The following is a 19,500-nucleotide window of genomic DNA, read 5'->3' on the forward strand; positions in this document are numbered from 1 at the left end:
TGCTTTCAGTGATTTAAAGGGGACTCCCAGATGAGAGAACTCCCTCTACCAGCGCAGGGCATTGCCTCCTTTGCAGTTTGGTGTCCTAGAGAGCAGCTCTGGGCATACAAGAAAGGATTTCATTTCCAGAATCTCACAACATGTAGCTTTTCAAGAATTCTTCCCTTTCATAAATAAAACAGCTCCTGGCTACGTTAACTCATGTTTGGAAACCACTTGAAAATGGTTCCCAGAGAGCCATCCTGGCTGTTCACTTTGGAAAACTGGGCAATCTGGTCTTTCGACAGTTACCCCGCAAGCTGAAAAGCCCCCAAAGGGAGGGCTAGCAGGAAGCCTTCCGTCTTCTCTCCTCCTATAACGTGGGGGCGGCAGGCACGGAGCCCAGCCTCCCCTCGCACCTGCAAAGCTTGCAGAGGCATCTCTGGAGGCGGGCAGCCCTTTGAACGTGACACAGAACTTGGCTACATGCTTGGGTTTTTTCTCTCAAGCAACAGAGATTTGACAAAAAATAAAATAAAACCCTAACCCAAGCAGGCTTCCCAAATCTCACTGCACATATCTTAATGCATAACCTCTAAAACCTTGCCTCCTGAAGAGCTGTCCTGCTAGCTGATCCAGCCCACAAGAAGTCTGTGTGCCCAGGATTAAATTCTTCACTGTACAGACCAAAATAGTCCTCCGAAGGAATAGATAAATATATTTGCTTACAGTAAAAGGCTTATTTTAGTGCCTAGCTAAATGATGGCTTCACATTTTAATTGGTCAGTCCTTGAGGGCCAGTTCTAACTGCTAGTGTTGGGTGGCCCTCGTCTTGTGGGAGGCAGCTTCCCCTTGGCTCTCTGGGTGACCGCCGACTGAGAAGCGCCGGGAATCTGGGGGAATGAGTGAGCTGCTTCCAGGTGTCCTCAAGGTTGACGTGACAGCCTGAGTGTAGGTAGGGCCTGGGGATTCAGGAGGGAGTTTGGAGAGCCAGGGACATAATGAGAGGAGAAGAGGAAATGATTTCTAGGCCAGGATTTATCGGCTTTTAGATGTGGTGTTGGAAGGGCCATTGAGGCCCACTAAGGCCCTGAGAGAGGAGGAAGGACCTCAGAGGTCTTGGGTCCAAAGCCCTCATTTTTCAGATGAGGAGTCAGGCCCAGAGAGGTTAAGGATCTCAGCCCCAGTCATGCAGCTGCTAAACAATAGAGGGGGGAAAAAGATTTGCATCTAGGACCCAGCTCTCTTCCACTGTCCCCTAAGAGCTTTCCTACGCATATCTCACAGAAGTATATTTGAGAATGGGCAGGGGCCTCAGGAGGCACTTCAGCCAGCCCCTTCGGGTCACATCTCTGCCCTCCAGGCTGACCCTCCTCTTCCTCTGACGCTCCAACTTGCCCCTTGTACTGGGAACGTCAGTACCTCCAATCCCCTCACACCCCTCCTCCTTTAGGACCAGGCCTGTGATCTGCTCCAAGCAGAGAACTCCCAGTGTGGAGACAGCCTGCACCAGTGGCTTGAGCCCCTTCTCTGAGCTTGGGGTTAAGTGACCAGCCCAAGTCACGCACCCGGTATACGGCATATGGCACTCACACCCAGGCCAAGGCTTGAAGAACGGGCAGCCCACTCTGACTCTGACTCCCACGGGGTAACCATCGAGACAGCAGAGCTCAGAGAATACCTACCAATGCTGGAGGCTACTGGGTGCCTAGAAGCGGGGCACGAGAGGAGGCGAGGCCCCCACAGCTTCTTTCCAGGCTCCCTGTTTGAGGAAGGAGGGGCTCAGAAGTAAAGAGAACCTTGTCCCCTGGGTGTAGCTGAGGGAGGCCTAGAGCCGTACCCAGGGATCTGTGTTCAAGCCCCGCCTCCACCACCTTTGGGTATGTGACCCCCTCTCAGGGCCTCATTTTCCACATAGGCAGAAAGCAGGAACAAGGGGGTCCCGTCCATTTTTCAGCCTCAGACTTCTGGTGTGGCTTAAAATGGAAGTTTCCAGAAGATCCCCTAGAAATCTTACAAGGTCTGGTTATGGTGGAAAGAACCTGATTTTGGGAGTGAGGGAGGTTCGGTCCAGTTCCAGGTCTGCTCTTCACCAACCGTGTGGCCTTGAGCAAAGTATCTCCCCTCACCAGCCTCAGTTGCCCTACCTGTCAGATGAAGGGGGTGGAGGAGAGGACCTCCAAGATCCCTCCAAGATCCCTGCAAACTCTTGACTTTTTGTGCTCTGTGACCTTATAGGATCATAGGGTTACAGACTGAGAACTGGATGGCCATCTGGCCCAGCCCCCTCAGAAACAGGCCCAAAGAGGCTGGATCACGTAGAGCCTAAGGAAACACAACTGGTGAGGGCCAGAAGCAGGATCTGAACTGGGTCCTTTCCCTTCTTTCATGTCATCCTGCATCCCCTTTGCCCCTACTCTCCATCAGTTCCTAAATGGAAGTTCTGGAGAGCTGACTCCAGGCACGGCCTCAGGAAGGAGCTGGCCTAGCCGGGCCCCCCAGGGCTGCTGCACCCCATGACACCCCAGCTGGGAGAGGTGTGGGGGGGAGCATCTCGTGTACTTCACAGCAGAGTGGAGGGATGCTGGGGTGCCCTACAGGAAACCCCGAGTCCCTCTGCTGACTACCCCATGGTCACTCTTGTCCCAGGCCTCCCCGAGTGACTGAGCAACGCCACAGCCTCCCGGCCAAGCGGATGAGAATCCACACCCCCCCATGACCTCTGCCCCCTCTCTGTCTCGGCTAGCCCCTAGAAGTCTTCAGTGCAGTGGCTGCTCGTCCTCCCCCCTCATGAGGACCTAGAGCTGTGCGTGAAGAAAGATCCCCCAAACTGCTCTTTATAAAGTAAATGCTGCGTCCTGAAGACTAGCTGAGATCACACCTCAGAACAAGTAATTAAATCATATTTAGATTTCAAGGAGCCGTGTTGTAGTTGACAATAGAGAAAATCAGTTCCAACAAGACAAAACAGACAATTACTGGAAAATTAGGTATCCTCAGCCACCTCGTGTCTACGCCTCGTGTTCAACGGAAAGAAAACAAACCCAATAAATTGATGTTTGCGTCTTGCCTAATTTGATGAACTTTCTGCCATTTAAAGGCTGCAGGCTAGCTGGCAGATAATAAGTAGATAGAAGGCCTCTGACATTGCGAAGCTTCAGGCTGACTTGGTTCTGATAGAAATCTGAAGAAGGTGTGCTAAAGAGCTGAAGGCCAGTCTTCTCCTCGGGAATGTCCCTGCCATCGTCTTAGAGGGAGCCGGGGCTGCGGCTGCCCCCCACTCCCACCTCCCCTCAGATTCCTCCTTCCTCATTGTACCTTTGGGAGAAGTGTTCCCTCTGCTCATGGGAGCACCGCTGACTCCCCCCACCCCGAGTGGGTCTGCTCGTGTGTGGGCACAGCTGGGGCCAACAGAGGCCCTGCCACAATGGAGGCCAGAGGAGGTAGCGAAAGCCGTCCTCTGTCCCCGTCTCCTCTCCCTAAGGTGACGAGAGGAGCCATTTGGTTTCCTTCCTTGAGCTTTATCTCGATTTTGTGGATGTTTGTTCTTCCTTTCCTAAATATAGCCCGAGTCTGAGCTGGCAAATGTTTGGTCTGTCCTTTACGAGGGGACCAAAATTAGCCGTCATTTGGCACCTAAATAAAGCCACCAAGCCACCGTCGTCAGCTACCTTTGCAGTTACAAGGTAGTGAGGTTACGACATTTTATTCTGTGTGATAGAGGAAGTGTTTTATATGAGCAATCTCGGCGCCCCACAAAGGCTACACCCGGAGGACCCGGGAGAGGATGGGCAGGGCCCGGCAGCCCTCTCTCTTCTCTGACGTGGGAGGGGGTTGTAGGGGATGGCGAGGAAGGCCTTAAGCAGCACCCCCCTTTTTTTCTAAAGGACAGCGATAATTTCTTTGGGTTTTGGAGGAGAAATCCACCCCTGGTGCCTGAAGCTAGGCTCACTGTGGGACTCCCCAGGGGCCACAGAAAGATGTTATAATCAATTACCACATCATAACACTGATGTACGATAATTACCGAGTGTCCCTCCTGAGATGGGGCAGCATTTGGCTGGGATGCAGCTCGTTCACGGTCCACTGCCTGATTAATATGCAAATAATGGGCTGATTGCATGATGAATGCTGAGAATGAGCTCGCTGATAACGTGAGCAGTGAAGCGAGAAGATGATAAATTACTTTTACTGACTGTCCTACATTAAGTGCCCCTTTCTCAACAATTTTATCACAAATTAAGTAAAGCAGTATGGAGAGATTATGAGGATGTGTAAAGTAATGTACCTTAATAGCTCACCTAATATTGTTGCCTGTAATGTAAATGTCACTGTTACCGTACCTTAGCCCAGGGCTCCTCCCGGGGAACAGAACAGCCCTGAGTCCAGTAATAGGCCGGGTCAGGCCTTTCAGCTGCTCAGGCTTTAAAAAAGAGATGCAAGGCAAGCCACCACACCAACGTGTTGGACCAGCGAGGGTCAGGTGCCTTGGATTTTATTTTAAAGGAAAAGACATTCCATCATTAACCCAAGCATTCTTGCCCACAGCACTTGGCATTGCTTAGCGGGGGACAGGATGTCCTGTGGTTGTTTGGACATTTTTTTATCTAGTTGAAGCTCTGGTTCTAAGGGGTTACAATCCATAGGCATCCATAAAAGTTTGGGGATGGTCTGGTTGGGTTTGGGGGGGGTTTTTTTCGGCCGCTAGAAACCTGTAGAAATAAACTCTCTTGTCAGACTGTAGTCTAAGCTTGACTGTCTGAGATCAGAGGTTGGCAAAATAAGGAACAGAAATTATTCTAAGCAGAAGAGCCAGGCCTACTAAAAATGGAGAAGCCTGTCTCTATACACACATGCCACATACACACACACACGCACGCACACCTCCAGTGATGAATCTTTGATTACACCAAAGCAATTTAACTGGATTTTTTTCACATTTCACTAATATATATTTAGACCATTTGCGTGATATGCTTTTTCACTTAACATAGGAACATACCAGTTAAGTGTTTGTACACACAGCTGGTTCAGTAATAAGGTTATTGAGGATAATTTGAAAGTGTCGTTGCTAAATCAGTGTGGACTTTGAGAGAATCTGGTAACGAGGCAAGAATCTGTTCTTGAAGTGGCGCCCACTGGGTTCGAAAGGGCAGAGCATCAGAAAGGTTGCCAGCATGTCTTGGCTATAAAAATGAACTTGTGGACTTTATTTAGGATGGGGACTTTGGGGTTTTAATGTTTCCAAATCCTGCTTCTGACATTCAGGTTCCATTATGAGCTTGGAAAAGAGCCATGGGAAAAATATCGATCCCTGAGAGCACGTTTTTACTCAGAATAATACATATCCTCCAACTGATTAGCCAGTTGTCATTCAGTGTAGACGTGTGGGGGGACATGGACACTGTTTGAATGTAGTCAGAGCAAAGTGCTACTGAAACTCTTCATTTGGATTAGGAGCCTCGAAATTGTATCTTCGACCTTCATTAAGAGCTTCTAAAGTAAGCAAGGAATTTCTGAAACAATTTAGAGTCCAGGGAATTTTTTTTCAAATGGCCCAACCTGGTTTTAAACTGGGAAAGGGCAGGGCAGAATGAGAAAAATAAAGGCATTCTCTGTGCTTTGCTCTGGAGCACATTTGTCAACAGCAAACAGATGTTGTTAAAAATGATTTTTGTTGACAAACCTGGTCCCAGCATGGCATACCCAGCTGCACCATGTGCTCAGGACTAAGCCTCCCACAATCCCTAGACACTGTTACGTAGCACCCCGCCGCCAGTGCGCGTGGCCGCCTTCCCTGCTGCGCTTTTCTCTCTGCAAAAGGCAGGATGGGGGTGTGTTTTCTACATTGCCAACAACTTCGACCATTAAAAAGTGTCTTCACTGATGTGGTTGTGCTCTTGAGTGTGGGCTTCTTTGAAACTTTCTGCCTTGGTCCCCCACATTATCCTTACAGGTCTCCTATGCCCATGCTTCTATGATGTGTTCATCCTCGTGGGCACATCCCACAGGTTTAGGTGGCCTCTGTCCATTCGCTGGACATTGGTTAGTTTCTCACTTTTTGCTATTACAAGCACTGCCACCATCTATTTTCACAGAGGTGGGTGTTTTTCTGTTTGTCAGCAACTTTTTGGGGTACAATAATCACTCGGATGGGGTCCAAAGGGTATGAATTGGTCTCAATTGATTTTTTTTTTGCCTCACCTTACTCACTTAAGTCCCTTACTTTTCCCCTCCCACAGAGCTAGGCCTAATAACAAAAAAACGACTTTAGGGGAAAATAAAAGCAATTGAGCAAAACTGACCAGCCCACCCAGCAGGTCTGACCTCCTATGCGATGCTCCAGCCAAGAGGTGACTGGTACACATTGTTTGTTTGTTTGTTTTTTCCTTGCCTATTTCCAGCTTCTTTTCCACAGTGTTTGAACGATTGCACACTCCCCTGGCAGTGAACGAGCATAACTGTTTTCCTTATGCCCCTACCGATGATATTTTTGCATCTTTCACTGTCTACGCTCATTCATTGGGTGTGAGGAGGTGACCTCAGAATTATTTCAATTTTCATTGTCTGAGGATTGGCGTTTTTAGCACCCATTAGATTATTGTCGCTTGCATTCCTCTTTTGAGAACTCTTTGTCCACATCTGTTTACCACTTAGCTGTCGGGGAATGGCTGGTGATTCCATAGATTGTAGCAATACGACATCGACTTGGATATCAGACTTCTTTCCTCCAGTCCATGGCTTCTTCTTTTTCCCCCCACACTGAATTCACTTTACTTGTGCAAAAGCATTTCCCTTTTAGAATGCCTGGTCTGTTACCACTGGTTACAAATTTAGCTTCCAGCCGCAGTTCAGAGACAGAATCATCCTTTTTTTTATCGTTTTTAATGGGCTTACTTTTTACTTTTAGTTAATTATCCTTTCAAACTTATTGAGGTATGTAGTGGGACATGCCAAACCAAACCTATTTTCTGCCAAGCTGCTGTTCAGTTTTCCCAGAACTCCTTGATCAACAATCATGCAGTGAGCACGTGCTGTGTACGAGGCTCGGAATGTACAAATCAGTACGAGGCACATTCCCCGCCCTGTAAGCAAGGCTTACGGTCAAGTTGAAGAGATAGTACACATATAAAAAGATAAATGAGGATATTGCTTTTTATTGGCCACGTTTCCATTTTCAGTATTTTGCCTTCTCTGTGGACGTAGAAAGCAGACCTGTTGCCTGCTATATTCCTTCAGTTATTAATTTCTACTCCTTATGGAAGTGATTTGCTTGGCTCATGTTGGCCCTATTGATTGAGGAAGATCCATGATCACTGTGAAGTACCAAGGTCTCTTACTTATAATTGATAGGCCAAACTTTCCTTTCAATTGCTTTCACATTTACTCCCTCATTTAAGGCCCTTTGTCTTCAATTAACTCTGTGTAGTACCCTCCAAAGGGGACTTTGTTTTATGCCTTTAAGTGATTTGTGTCTGACTAGGAAAAAGCTGAGGAGTTTGAGATGAGTGACAAAGAATGGCCGGGCGAGAGACAGAGGTGTCCGAAGTGAATAACAGGAAACATGAAGCTTTTGTATTTTCTAATGGCGTCTTTTGAAACGTGCAGATGTGCTGTTTCAAACGTGACAAGTAGTAGTGTGTTATCGCCGGAATTAAAAGCATAAAGATGCCAATTACAGTACAGTACAGGTAATGTGTGGGGATGTGTTTGTGTGGAAACACGTGCAGTGGGTTCCACACGCGTGCGCGCACACACGCACACACATGCAGTTCTTGTCTCAGAACTTTTAAAAGCGTGGCGCCGTCTTTGATAGCAAATCCATTAAGCGCCCAGCCTTGAAGAGGGGAAAATGGTGTTCATAGATGTGAGCTATTAATTAGTCTTGTAGGGGGATTTTATTGCATTGCTGTACTCAGCATGCCTCGCTGATTTATTAGCCCTCTACTGTTGCATTTCACCTTTGGTAGAGGGAACCTCATTCTTTCAGTCGAGAGTGTGAGGCCGTGGCTCCCCAGTTGGGGTTACAAATGCTGAAGTTTAAGAAAAAACCCTGAAATCATGCATGGCTCTATGGCATGCTGGGAGGCTCCACGGGTCAGTCAGTATTTACAGTTGGATGCGACATTCAGACTTTGATGGAAAGATGTCACACGTGCATGGGGACAGGAAGGGGTTGCTCAGACTTTCCACACTGTGAGCGAGGAAATGGTCAGAATTTCTTGGTGCCCATTTGCCCCCTTAGGAGACAAGCTCTTCAGGACACTGGACCAAGAAGTAGCCAGAAGCGTGTGCTGCCTCTGGTGCCGTTGGACTTCATCTCTTATAATTTCAGGCCTTCCAGCCGTCTTTCCCCACAAGCAGATTGCAGCCCCTGAGCTGCTGTGGTCACCAATAATGAGTGTCTGCACTAGCTACAGGAGTGGTTCCTCAGGCCTGCGCTGGCCCCGCTGATGGAGGCGATACATGAGAGCTGTGTGCAGCGGCTCCTTTTCCTTGATAGATGAGTCAGCCCGCTGCCCGTGAGCTTGTCGTCAGGCAGCAGGAGCCAGGCAGACCCGACCGGATTTGTGGCTCCACTGACAGAACTGATGAGAACCCACTGAGGTCACAAGACCGCTCAACAAGTGGGTCACGGCGTGGAAGGACCATGGACAAGATGGAGAGGGTCCAGAAGGGGACAGCCAGGATAGGGAAGACCCCGGAGACGTTTGGCCTAAGAGGAAGGGATTGTGGGCAGTGGAATGTTGCAGAGGAGGAGTTGGGCTGCGTGTCAGGAGAAAACTTAGGATCCAAGTATCTCTAGATTTAGGGCCAGGCGGGACCTTCGAGGACCTTGGGTCCACCTCTACCCCCACCCCCATTTTTTAAATGAGGAAGCTAAGGTACATGGCGCTTAGGAATTTGCTCTACATGACACACAGGATTTGAACCTTATCCACCTTGCCATGGTGCTTCTCAAAAATTAGGACCATTGATCCTGATCTGGAAAGGACGTTAGAGGCCATCTACCAACCCTCCCTTTTTACAGTTAGGAAAACCAAGTCCCATGGAGGCAGAGGGATGGAGGATCCTAGCTGTAGGCTAGAAGGGACCTCAGAAGTCCAACCCCTTCATTTACAGATACGGACACTGAGGCCCAGGGATAGATCACAGACTTGTCGATCTGGAGCAGGAAGGGACCTCAGAGGTCCCAACTTGCAGATGAGGAAACTGAGGCCCAGGGAGGGGTAAGGACTCAGAAGTGTCCAGTAGTAAAATGGGCCCCCTCAGGAGGTAGCAGGCTCTACCTCACTGAAAACATCTCTAACAAAATCCGGATGACCCTTCATCCTGGTTATCCTAGGGAGAATTCTCCATGTTGAGTTCAGTCTGGGCAAGACTGCCCCGGAGGCCCCTTCCCATCCTAAAATGTTAAGAGTCTGTGGAAACCTCCGGGTCTGAGACAGCCCACAAGGTCCTTTCTGTGTGCCTCTCTCTCCTCCTCTCTCTCCCCTCCTCCCCCACTGCTTGGCCCCTCCCAGCCCCACATGGACCCAAGCCTGGGCTGTGGACAGGTGATGAGTGGGGCGCCAGACCAGACCGCCAGCTAAATCATGTTTGGGTTCTTGTCAGAATGTCACGGAGTACCCTGTCATTTTGTTTCAGCAACTTGTCCTTCTGAATGCACAGTGTGCCTTATGGCATGCCAGCAGTAAAAATGTCACTTACAATAATTACTTTTTGGTGAAAATGCTTGCTGACTTCCTACCTCCAAGCTGTTTTTTACACAGTGGGGAGATAATATGAAATGACTTTATCCTGACTGCTCAAATGAACACTAAATGGAATTTAGGTTATTATTACCGCAGATAGAGGGCTGGGGCTGGAAATGTAAATCAGGCCTCGGATAAACTGCAGAGTGTGGACTCTGAAGATGGGGCTGGGCCTGCTTCCTTCCATGCACAGCTGCTGGAAACTCAAGGCAGCTGTTGTCTGCCGGCTGTCTTTGCAATCTCATACTTTTCTTAATCCTTTTAGAGCCCTGAATGCATCATGTAGTTGAGAGAGCAAGAGATTTGGGCCAATATTTCTCCAGCTTGGGCCCGGGGGTCCAAGCACCCTCCCAATCCCACTCGGGCTGATATAGGGTCTTGTAGAGATTTCATCTACAGGAATCACAAAAGGAGAGAAAGAGGAGAGAGGAGAGGGGAGGAAGGAAGAAGGTGGGAAGAGGAGAAGAGAGGAAGCGAGAAGAGGAGAGGAGAAGAAGAAAAAAGAAAAGGGGAGAGGAGAAGAAGAGAGGGGAGGAGGGGAGAGGAACAAAGGAAAAGGGAAATGATAGCTTTGTGATATTGCTCAGCCTAGGGGAGCAGGAAGCATGGTGGGTAGGTTCTTGGAACAGGCAGACTCTTTGTAAGGGTGTTGTGTTATTCCTAAAGCAAATGCTCTCTACAGGAAGACCCCTTACTTTGCTCCAGGAGCTGCCGGCACCCACTGCAGATACTGCCGGCTGAGAATTATTAGGGAATGCCGTGGAACACAGTGAGGTCTGGTCATATGATAAGCGTCCTGGTCGCCCACCTTGGGGCCACTCCCCAAACAGGCCCCAGCGGAGCTGGGTGTCAGGTCTGTGAAATGAGGCTCTTTGTTACCATCGAGGCTCTGGCTCCTTCTGCATCTCCCTCTGGGCACACCCTGCAGGAACTCAAAGGAAAGAAAGCCCTTCTCCATCCTTGTGACAGAGCTGACTGAGAAGCAGCCCTTTGAGAGAGAGGCTGGTGTTTGTCCTCAGATGCAGCGAGAATGGGAGCGGTGTCGTTTGGGGGCAGCCCCTGCTCAGTCAGGTGTGGTTTCACTGTTTTGAAAGTCCCCTGTGCCCATGATTAGATAGTACCTGTACAAACACCTGGTCATTGAGTAGATCTGCTGTGTGACATAGAACCCAGTCTGGGCAGGGATTTTCCAAGTAATTCTCTTTTGGTCTGAGATAGTTAATACTTCCCTGGAAGCAAAGATCTCGAGCTAGAAGAAGAGACCTGGAGACCCCTGGTCCAGCTCTCTTGTGACAGACAAGGAAACTGAGGTCCAGAAAGAGATGTGCCCCAGGTCCCATAGGCGGTGAGCCCCAACACACTGCCTCCGCTTAGATTATACCTGTACTTCATTCAAAGGTGGCCGAAGCGTGGGGAGAGCCCTGCCCTTGGAGTCCAGAAGACCTGGGGTCAGGACCATCTCTGATGTCCCGGCAGCAAGGCTCCAGCTCATTCTCTAAGGCTGGATTGCAGAGAGAAGGTGCCAAGCTGTGTTGGTAGAGGGCACTTTCTTAGTATTCCTTGTAGTAATAAAACACGGGGCCTGTCCCACTCCTTGTACTCTGTTTTATTAGGACGATAATGTCATTTTTTTCTGGGAGGGAAAATGAATGTGCGAAGTGCCTTTTAAATAAAATATAGACCCTCTTAAGGACCTCTCAAAGCACTTTTTCCCCATCTTCCCTTTGGGAGAAATGCCTGGCGTTATCAGTCCGCATTAAATTTCAATCCACCCTTTGCCACCCCGAGTCCTCTCTCTGGTTGCCCCAAAACAGGGGTTCTTAGAGATTAACTGTTTCAGTGCAATGGGTTGCCTTTGTAATCCCAGATATTATTTTATTTTATACATTTAAAAACACGATGCTGAGGAGTCCATAGGCTTCCTCAGACGTCATCCACGTCACCAAAAAGGGGAAGAACCCATAATCTGAAACACACAAATAGAATATGGTGAATGATGGTGAAAATCCCCCAGCCCTCCATGGCACCTCCTGAACTCTGGGGCTGGAGGACCCCAAAGTGGGGCAAGGCCCTGCTCTTGAAGATCCAGTCTTTGGCATCAGAAAGTTCTAAGGATCCATTTTCCATGTCCTTTCCTGCTTGCTGCTTCCTAATGTTGAATTTGTTCCATCTGGACCACAAGTGCTCCCTGGAGCCCGGGGGCCCATGAAAACGGCTGCAGCCGCTGAGTCGTCAGCACCCGCTGGTTAGCGTTTCTGGCTTGGCCACAACCCCCCCACCCCCCACCCCCAGCTGTGCGCTTACTTTAAATGGTTTTCTAAAGAGCGATTGTTTCTGAGTGCCTGTTGTAAGGCGCTCGTGGTCTCTGAGGAGTCAATGTTCTGTTGCATCTGTCCATGCTTATCAAAAAATGTGAGCTTGACTGTGCTCCCTCCAACCCAAAAATAGGCATCAGGAACAGGGCTGTGTGTACCCACATCTGTTAATGAATAAATTACCTCCCCATCAGAGCAGGCAAAGCACCGGGTGCTGGATGCTCTTTAGGAAGCATTTTATAGACACTGAGGCATGCCCGATGAAAATCCATGTTGGAGCTGTGCAACACAGAAATGTCGCTGCCCCGTTTGCCTCCGTCTGCATTCACGGCTTGGGCCGGGGGAAGGGTCATGTAAAACAGGCAGGCTGGTGAATTTACAGAGGAGACTCACCGCTGATCCTCTGGTGCCTTGGCCTCAGGAGGATCCAGGGAGCAGCTCATGGAGTTTGGATGGCGAGAAGAAGAAGAAATTTACAGCTGCTCTGGTGGTTTGGTCGGATTTCTTTAAGCTGGCACCAGGGACAGAATTAGAAGGAACCTGAACCAGTCCAGGGCGGTTTATTAGCCAGGCAGCCACAATTTTGACCTTGCTGTGGGTTAAAGGACACAGACCTGCAAAGAAATCTGTTTGTCATGTAGGGAATTCATGCCATCCCTGACAGCATACAGTGAGCAAGATGGATGGGCTGCCAGATTGGTCCCTCGCATGGGTGAATCAGGGCAAATTTACAGTACAATTCCTTTAGCTGCTGCTGATACAAAAATAACATTTGCTGGGTTTTATATTCAGTTGTATGATGACCCAGGGGTGAGCAGAGAAAAGAAATCAGATTTGTAGGATTCATATTGCCCTAAAGATTTATGTGGACCATACCTAGCTTTTATATCTGTCTCCTTTACATCTTTCATAACCAGTTTTTTAAAAATCCGATTACTCAGGTTGAGGGGATGGCTTTATGTGACTGTCGGGCAACTTTTCTGCGGCAAGGATGCAATACAGTAAAAGTATTTATCATTTTAAATACCTCTATTTTATTTTGGTTGTGCCCTGTCTCTGGAGTTACGTAGACACCGAGTGTGGCAGTATTCGGGAGATGGTTACCATGCTATTGTGTCCCAGAATAGATCAGCCCCAGTCTGGTTTCATTCTGCCCGGGAGAATATTCTCCAGACCCATGGAGATGAAAGGAGCACTGAGAATGCTGGCGTTCTCTCTTCCCCTTAACTCAGTCCCCAGAGACCGTTGGAGCATCTATCTGTTCCTTGTACGCAGTGTGCCAGGCACTGGGCAACCCAAAATGAAGAAAAAGGCGGTCTCTGACCTCAGGGAGCTTCCAGTCTGACAGAAGGGGACCAACATGGGGCAGCAGAAAGAATACTAGACAGAGGTGAAAGTCACCTTCTCCCCGTGCTCCTCACTACATGTGTTCGCAGCCCCCTCATCTGACAGATGAGGAAGCTGAGACCCAGGGAAGTGGAATGTCTGAGGTTTCACAGGTAGTCTGTGTCAGAGGCAGGATCTAAACACAGGTCCCTGACTCCAGCTCTACCCTGGAGGACCAAAGGATTTTAGAAGGTGAAGATAAATGGATGTATTCTGAACCCTGGTGAGAGCCCACATAAATGCTTGGAGATGGAAAGGGGCAGGACAACATCAGGGAGCAGCCGGGGGTCCAGTTTGGCTGGAAATTAGAGTGTGTGAAACTCAGACTAAAAGCTGGCAGGAGATGTGCAGGACCGTCTATCCCGGGTGAGGGAATGGCTAGTTTGTCCTGTACACTATAGGCAATGATTGTCAAGTGGGGGCGTCGATGTGGTCAGACTCACGCTTTAGGATTGTTGCTTTGCCATGGAAGGATAAATGGGAGACTGGCTGGAGACAGAGAGGTAATGAAGGGATGAGGTCGTCCTCAGCTGGGGAATGGGGAAGAGGAGAGGGAATGGCAATCTGCAGGCCGTGGCGGCTGATTGAATAGGGCTGTGGTGCGTTAGAGGAAAGAATCAAAAACAACACAGGTCTCGGGCCTGGGTAAGGCAGAAGACAAAGGTGGCACCCCCAGAAATGGGGAGCTGGGAGAAAGGGACAGCCTTAGCAGGGCGTCGATAAGGATTCCATTTCGGATGTGTTGTGTTTGAGACGTGAACAGAACGTTGAGGGGGAGGGGCCGGGCTGGAGTTGAGAGGCGCTGAGCGTTGAAGTCATGGGGGTGGATGAAATTACCAAAGTGGGAAGAGGGGTGTCAAGGCCAAAGAGAAGGCCAAAGACAGAGCTTTGGGAGAGTGGAAAGAGGATGGCCAAATGAGGGGCCTGGGACCAGCCTTCCATTTTATTCATTCAGCAAGTCCACACTGGCCAACCAGCCTGACTAAGGCGGCAGCAGGAAGGAGCCGAAGAATCCAGGTAGACCAACCCACTATTTGTCAATGACAAAACCAAGGCCCAATCCCAGACTTGTTCATTCTTCCTTCAGAAATTAGGGGAAGTGGAAGTCCTGGGTGATTTAGCTACCCCCAAACCTAACTCTTGAACCTCTGGACTTTGATAGTTGCGGGGCTGGGGGCGGGGTTGCTCTTTGTGCAAGCGCGCGCGCGCGTGTGTGTGTGTGTGTGTGTGTGTGTGTGTGTGTGTGTGTACACACATGCGCGCATGCTGACATTCCACCTGGGGAAAAGGAAGCTAGAGCAAAACGTAGACCAGCAAGAGAATCCTCTTGTTTTCTTGTGGGCTTATGCACTAGGCTCTCGAGCTGTGATGAGTTGCAGGGGGAAAATCAGGAATAAGACTCAAAATTCTGCCTGCTTAGAAAGTAGCTGTTGACACATTTTCCTGAAGAAATTATTCCAAGTAACCAAGAGCCCTTGCAATTTCTGGAGTTCCCGAAATCTCTATTGGAAGGGCCCAGAGAGGCGCAAGGGGCTTCTCTGCACCTGCCTGGGAAGCCCTTGCCTGTTTATTGCATAAGCAAGGATTTCTTTGCAGTGAAAGGGGCAGAGAGGAAAATCAGGTATCAGCTGTTGATGGCCTCGCTGACATCCTGAACATCTCTCTGTCACGTAGAGCAGCCACCGCCCACCCTGGTCATATGAGACTTTATTTAAAACCCAACATGTGATCCAGGGCTTCAGAACATTTGCAGAGAGGAAAACCATAGATAAAGGACCAGGGGGCATAGTGTAATGGAAACATTCAGGAACAAAGTAAGGAGTTGCTGGGCCTGGCCGCAGATTTCCTTAAGCAGAGATATAGTAAGGCCAGTTCTTTACAGAGGTGGGGACTGCGGGTGTGGGCTACTGCAGACTTCTTTGCATATGTTTGTTCATTTTGATTAGCTTTTTCCCCCTCTTGTTCTTTTTAAGGAGGGCACTTTATAGGAGAGAGAAAGAGAAGGGGTCATACATCCCTTGGGAAGCGTCAGTGATGCAAAAACAAAAGATAACACAATTTAATTTATTGAAGTAGAACTAACTGCATAAGAGAGATTCGTAATTTCTTGTATAAGCCCCTCCTGTTCTACAATATACAGGGAAATGGTCGTTTCCTTTGGCTCTGGCTGAGTTCAAAATTTGTTTTAGTTTAAAAAAAAGGAAGAGTCAAGCACCCTAATACTTGGAGAGTCCCCTTTGACATTTCAGAAGCACAGTAGAGAGAGAGAGAGCACTTTCTGCCTCCACCCAAGGCAGCTAGTGCAGGCGGGGGCCTGGGCTCACAACACAGCTTCACCAGTTAGTGCCCTCTCGAGTCCCTTCAGACCCTCAAAACCCAGCTTCCCTCTCTGTAAAATGAAGGGGCTGGGCCAGTGACTGATGCGGACCCTTCCATCTCTGATCGGCAGAAGGAAAGCTTTACCCCCGCCTCGGATTAGCTGACCTCATTCTGCACTAGAGAAAATTGCAAGAATAGTAATTCATGATTATATGATTAGTGAATCCAGGAAAACATTGCTGAGATCTAGCGAACTCTTCTGTCGCTGTTATTTTTACATACTTCAAGGAAGGGATTATTCTAATCAGTCCGAAAAATATGATACCCCATTTACAAAGGAAGCATCCTTTTGGCAAGGTAATTCTTTTGGAGTCCATATTAGACTCACAGTGTATGTATTTTGTAGCTGGGTGTTCAATTATTATTTCTAAGATAAGTAAAGTCGATGCAGACTTGGAGAGAGAATTATTCTAAACCAGGGCTCTGCATGTTTCCATTGCAGACAGCACTCCAAAGACCTCAGCCAGTTGCAGCCCTGCCCCAGAATCCCCAATGAGCTCCAGTGAATCGGTGAAGAGTTTAACAGAGCTGGTACAGCAGCCGTGCCCTGCCATCGAAACAAGCAAGGACGGAAAAGTCCCCGAGCCTGGGGACCCTCCCACCTCCGACTCCCAGCCGACGACGCCTCTGCCACTCTCGGGACACTCGGCCCTCAGCATCCAAGAGCTGGTCGCCATGTCGCCCGAGTTAGACACATACGGCATCACCAAGAGGGTCAAAGAGGTGCTCACGGACAATAACCTTGGTAAATATCCTTCATTACCAGGGGGGGAGAGCGCAGGGGTGGCTCCTGGGGTCAGGCCCTGTGCTAGGCCCTGGGGGTGCCAAGACACAGAGGGAGCAGCCCTTGTCTTCCAAGAGCTTACGTTCTAGCAGGGCCAGCCAGCAAGCAGGCATTCTTGAAACACGTACTATGGGTCAGGTACAGTCCCTCCTCTCAAGGAGCACTAGGTATCCTACGAGGTAGTTCTTGTTTGAGTTTTAGGAGAAGAGTGTTAGGAGGAGCACGGTCAGCTGAGGAAAAGAGCATCACTGGCTGTGTCCGATGATAGGATGGCCTCTGAGATCCCTCGCAGCCCCGGATCTAAAGGCTTGTGATCAAACATGGACTGTTAAACAGGACCATCTTTGTGCTGGGGCCCAGAACGCTGCTGGTCACTTTTTCCTGCTTAAGGTGTTTTTGTTTTTAGTCATCGAGGTGCCATCCATGTTTTTTATTTCCCGTGGTATGACTGACAAACCCCGAAAGCAGAAAACCGAGGAGATGTGCCCCAGACTGTGCTGGGCATGGAACGGATTTAAGTGTTCCCACCGTCAGGCACGTGGCTCGCGACACTGTAGCCACATGGTTGGGAACTGCCGATCTTCCATGACCAGGTGGGGAAGCGGGCAGTTGGAGTGCCGTCTTGGCCACCTGACCTGGTGCTGGCCAGTCAGAAGGAAGAGTGGCTGCTGTGGTCATTTGGAAAACCGACACGGGCCAAGCGTCTGTCTGCCCCTGTGCCTCCTTGGACTCCGCCTTGGCAAAGCCAGTGTGGGCACTCTCTCCGCCAGTGATGGAGGCGGTTGTCCTCAGGACACGGCGTCTGAACCGAGCACTCTCCTGGACTTTTCTCAGACGTAAAAGTCTCCAGCACCAGCACCCTGTTTCCACAGTGGCAGGCTGCACATTGGGGCAAGTCGCTGGGCTACTGGACATTTGTCCAGGAATACTTGGGACGGGCCAGATTTCTTCTTTTTTTGGTTTTTTCCAAGGGAAATAGGAGAGGAAAGAACAGTCATGGTGTCAAGTCCCTAGAAACTCTGCCTAAGCTTCTTAACAGCAGAGAGGCCATCGCCAGTCTGCTTTGAAGAGGTGTTCTCCCCTCCCTGGTGCTGGGCAAAGTTCTTTCTGTGTCATGGACGGGAAAGGATAACATCAGCTGTGAAAAACCTTTGCAACAAGAACCGCCGTCAGCTCGTAAAATGCTGGTCTTTGAAGCCTGTTGGTGATATTTTATTAGGATCGCAGATTTAGAGTTGGGAGGGAGCTGGGTGGTCTCCTGGTCTGACTCTCAGAGAAAGGGGTTTGCCCATGGTCAGTCACACAAGTGCTAAGCGTCTTGGGTGGATTTGAACCCAGGCCCTCTGACTCCAAATTCATTGCCAGTTTCATTGTACCACATTGTTTGTTGCCAATTATTAAAATTCATAAAGGTTCCCAGGAACCCAGCGGTTTGAATTTTAGGGTCTTGGCCACAAAACCATAGAGTCTGTAGAGCTGACAAGATTTAAAATTGTGATGAGTTGTTTCCCTGTGAGAAATGTTTGTCTTTTCATTTGACACAAGACACACAGTGGATAAAGTAGGCTTGGAGTCAGGAAGACCTGGGTTCAAATCCCACCTCTAATACTCACTGGGTGACCCTGGGTAAGTCACATCCCTTCTGGGGGCCTCCGTTTCCTCACCTCTAAAATGAGAACGTTGGACTTGATGATCTCTTGGACCCCTTCTAGCTATAAGATCTGTGGCCCTCCCTCGGCATCCCCTCACTTAGATCACCATTCGGCATTTCCTTCAGCTTTCACTGCAGGAATGTCATCCCTGATGAGCGGCAGGGCAGCCTGTGGGCCCCACCTTGCCGGGCCATGAAATCACGGCAGCTGAGACTGCCCCTGCTTCAGTCAGAAGGCTAACAGGGGAGGCATTGAAAGAAAACTGCCACAGATAAATGGGTTTTTCCAAGCAGTGGCCTTTGACCTCCAAGCTTAAGAACAAAACTTGTGAGACTTGACGTGGTGACTGGCCTGTCCCTCGAGGATGACCGCTTCCCCTTCTCTGCAGTACACCATGAAGGACGTGAATCAACCAAGACTCATCCTCCATGTCACCGTAGGCCTCTTCCTTCCTGGACCAGCAGAAACCGCTTGACTCGGAAGGAGGATGACCTTTGTCCCCTGGGACAAAGACGACAGAGCAATCAGCCATCGAAGAAGCCAGGGACAGAGAGCGCGGAAACGGGCTGATTGAGGCACAGGCATTCTCTGAAGCCTCTTAGGAAGTACCAATAATTTCCAAGGAGCAATCACTTGGGTTTGGGGGTTCTTTAATGCCCCGGCGTGCCGGATGTGCAGAGAGGAGCTGTTTGTGCATCGTTCTCCTTGAGTGTGAGGGTCTTTCCAAGGGACAGGGTTTGAAACAGGCTTCTGTCAGAAGAGGTGGGTAACTGCTCTTGGTTTCCTGGGCCTGCGGGGGCGGAGGGGGAAGAATCCCAGAGAGCCACAAGGTCTGAATCTGAAAACAGGGCCCCATGGGGAGCCTTTCTCTAAGAATGGCCTGAGCCCCCTCCACCGCCAGCAGGTCCTGTTCTGCATCCATGACAAGCCTCCGTCTCCATGGGCCGCACACCTTAGAGGTTTACATTCCCCACCAGGGCAGTCCGGATCTCAACGGGTTCTCATTTGAACAGCTATCAGTGGGTACATTCCTAACCTGCAGCTGAGGAACCGTCAGACAGCCTTGGAAAGTTCTCTCCTTGCTGTGATGTTGAAGAGCCAGATACACCACTGGCCATGGGAAGAAAGAGGCAGGTTTGCCAGGGCTCTGGGCCAAAAAGAGCCTCTGAGAAGAAAGTGTGGATCCGTGAAACGAGAGCACCGTGTCTCTAACTAGCCCCTCGCCAGTGCTGGAGGGGCATGCCAGGGAC

The 19,500-nt window shown here is 49.5% G+C and overlaps 1 protein-coding gene across 1 annotated transcript in view; it reads left to right on the plus strand.

Annotated features, from left to right (window-relative positions):
- CUX1 (cut like homeobox 1) overlaps positions 1–19,500 on the plus strand; it is a 395,035-nt gene that overhangs the window by 353,422 nt on the left and 22,113 nt on the right. The window contains 1 exon segment of the mRNA XM_021005648.2: positions 16,257–16,559. Coding sequence (XP_020861307.1) covers positions 16,257–16,559 — 303 coding nt within the window.

This window comes from Phascolarctos cinereus, unplaced genomic scaffold, assembly GCF_003287225.1.
Source record: "Phascolarctos cinereus isolate Bilbo 61053 unplaced genomic scaffold, phaCin_HiC Scaffold_5;HRSCAF=322, whole genome shotgun sequence".
In the NCBI taxonomy this organism is placed as follows: domain Eukaryota; kingdom Metazoa; phylum Chordata; class Mammalia; order Diprotodontia; family Phascolarctidae; genus Phascolarctos; species Phascolarctos cinereus.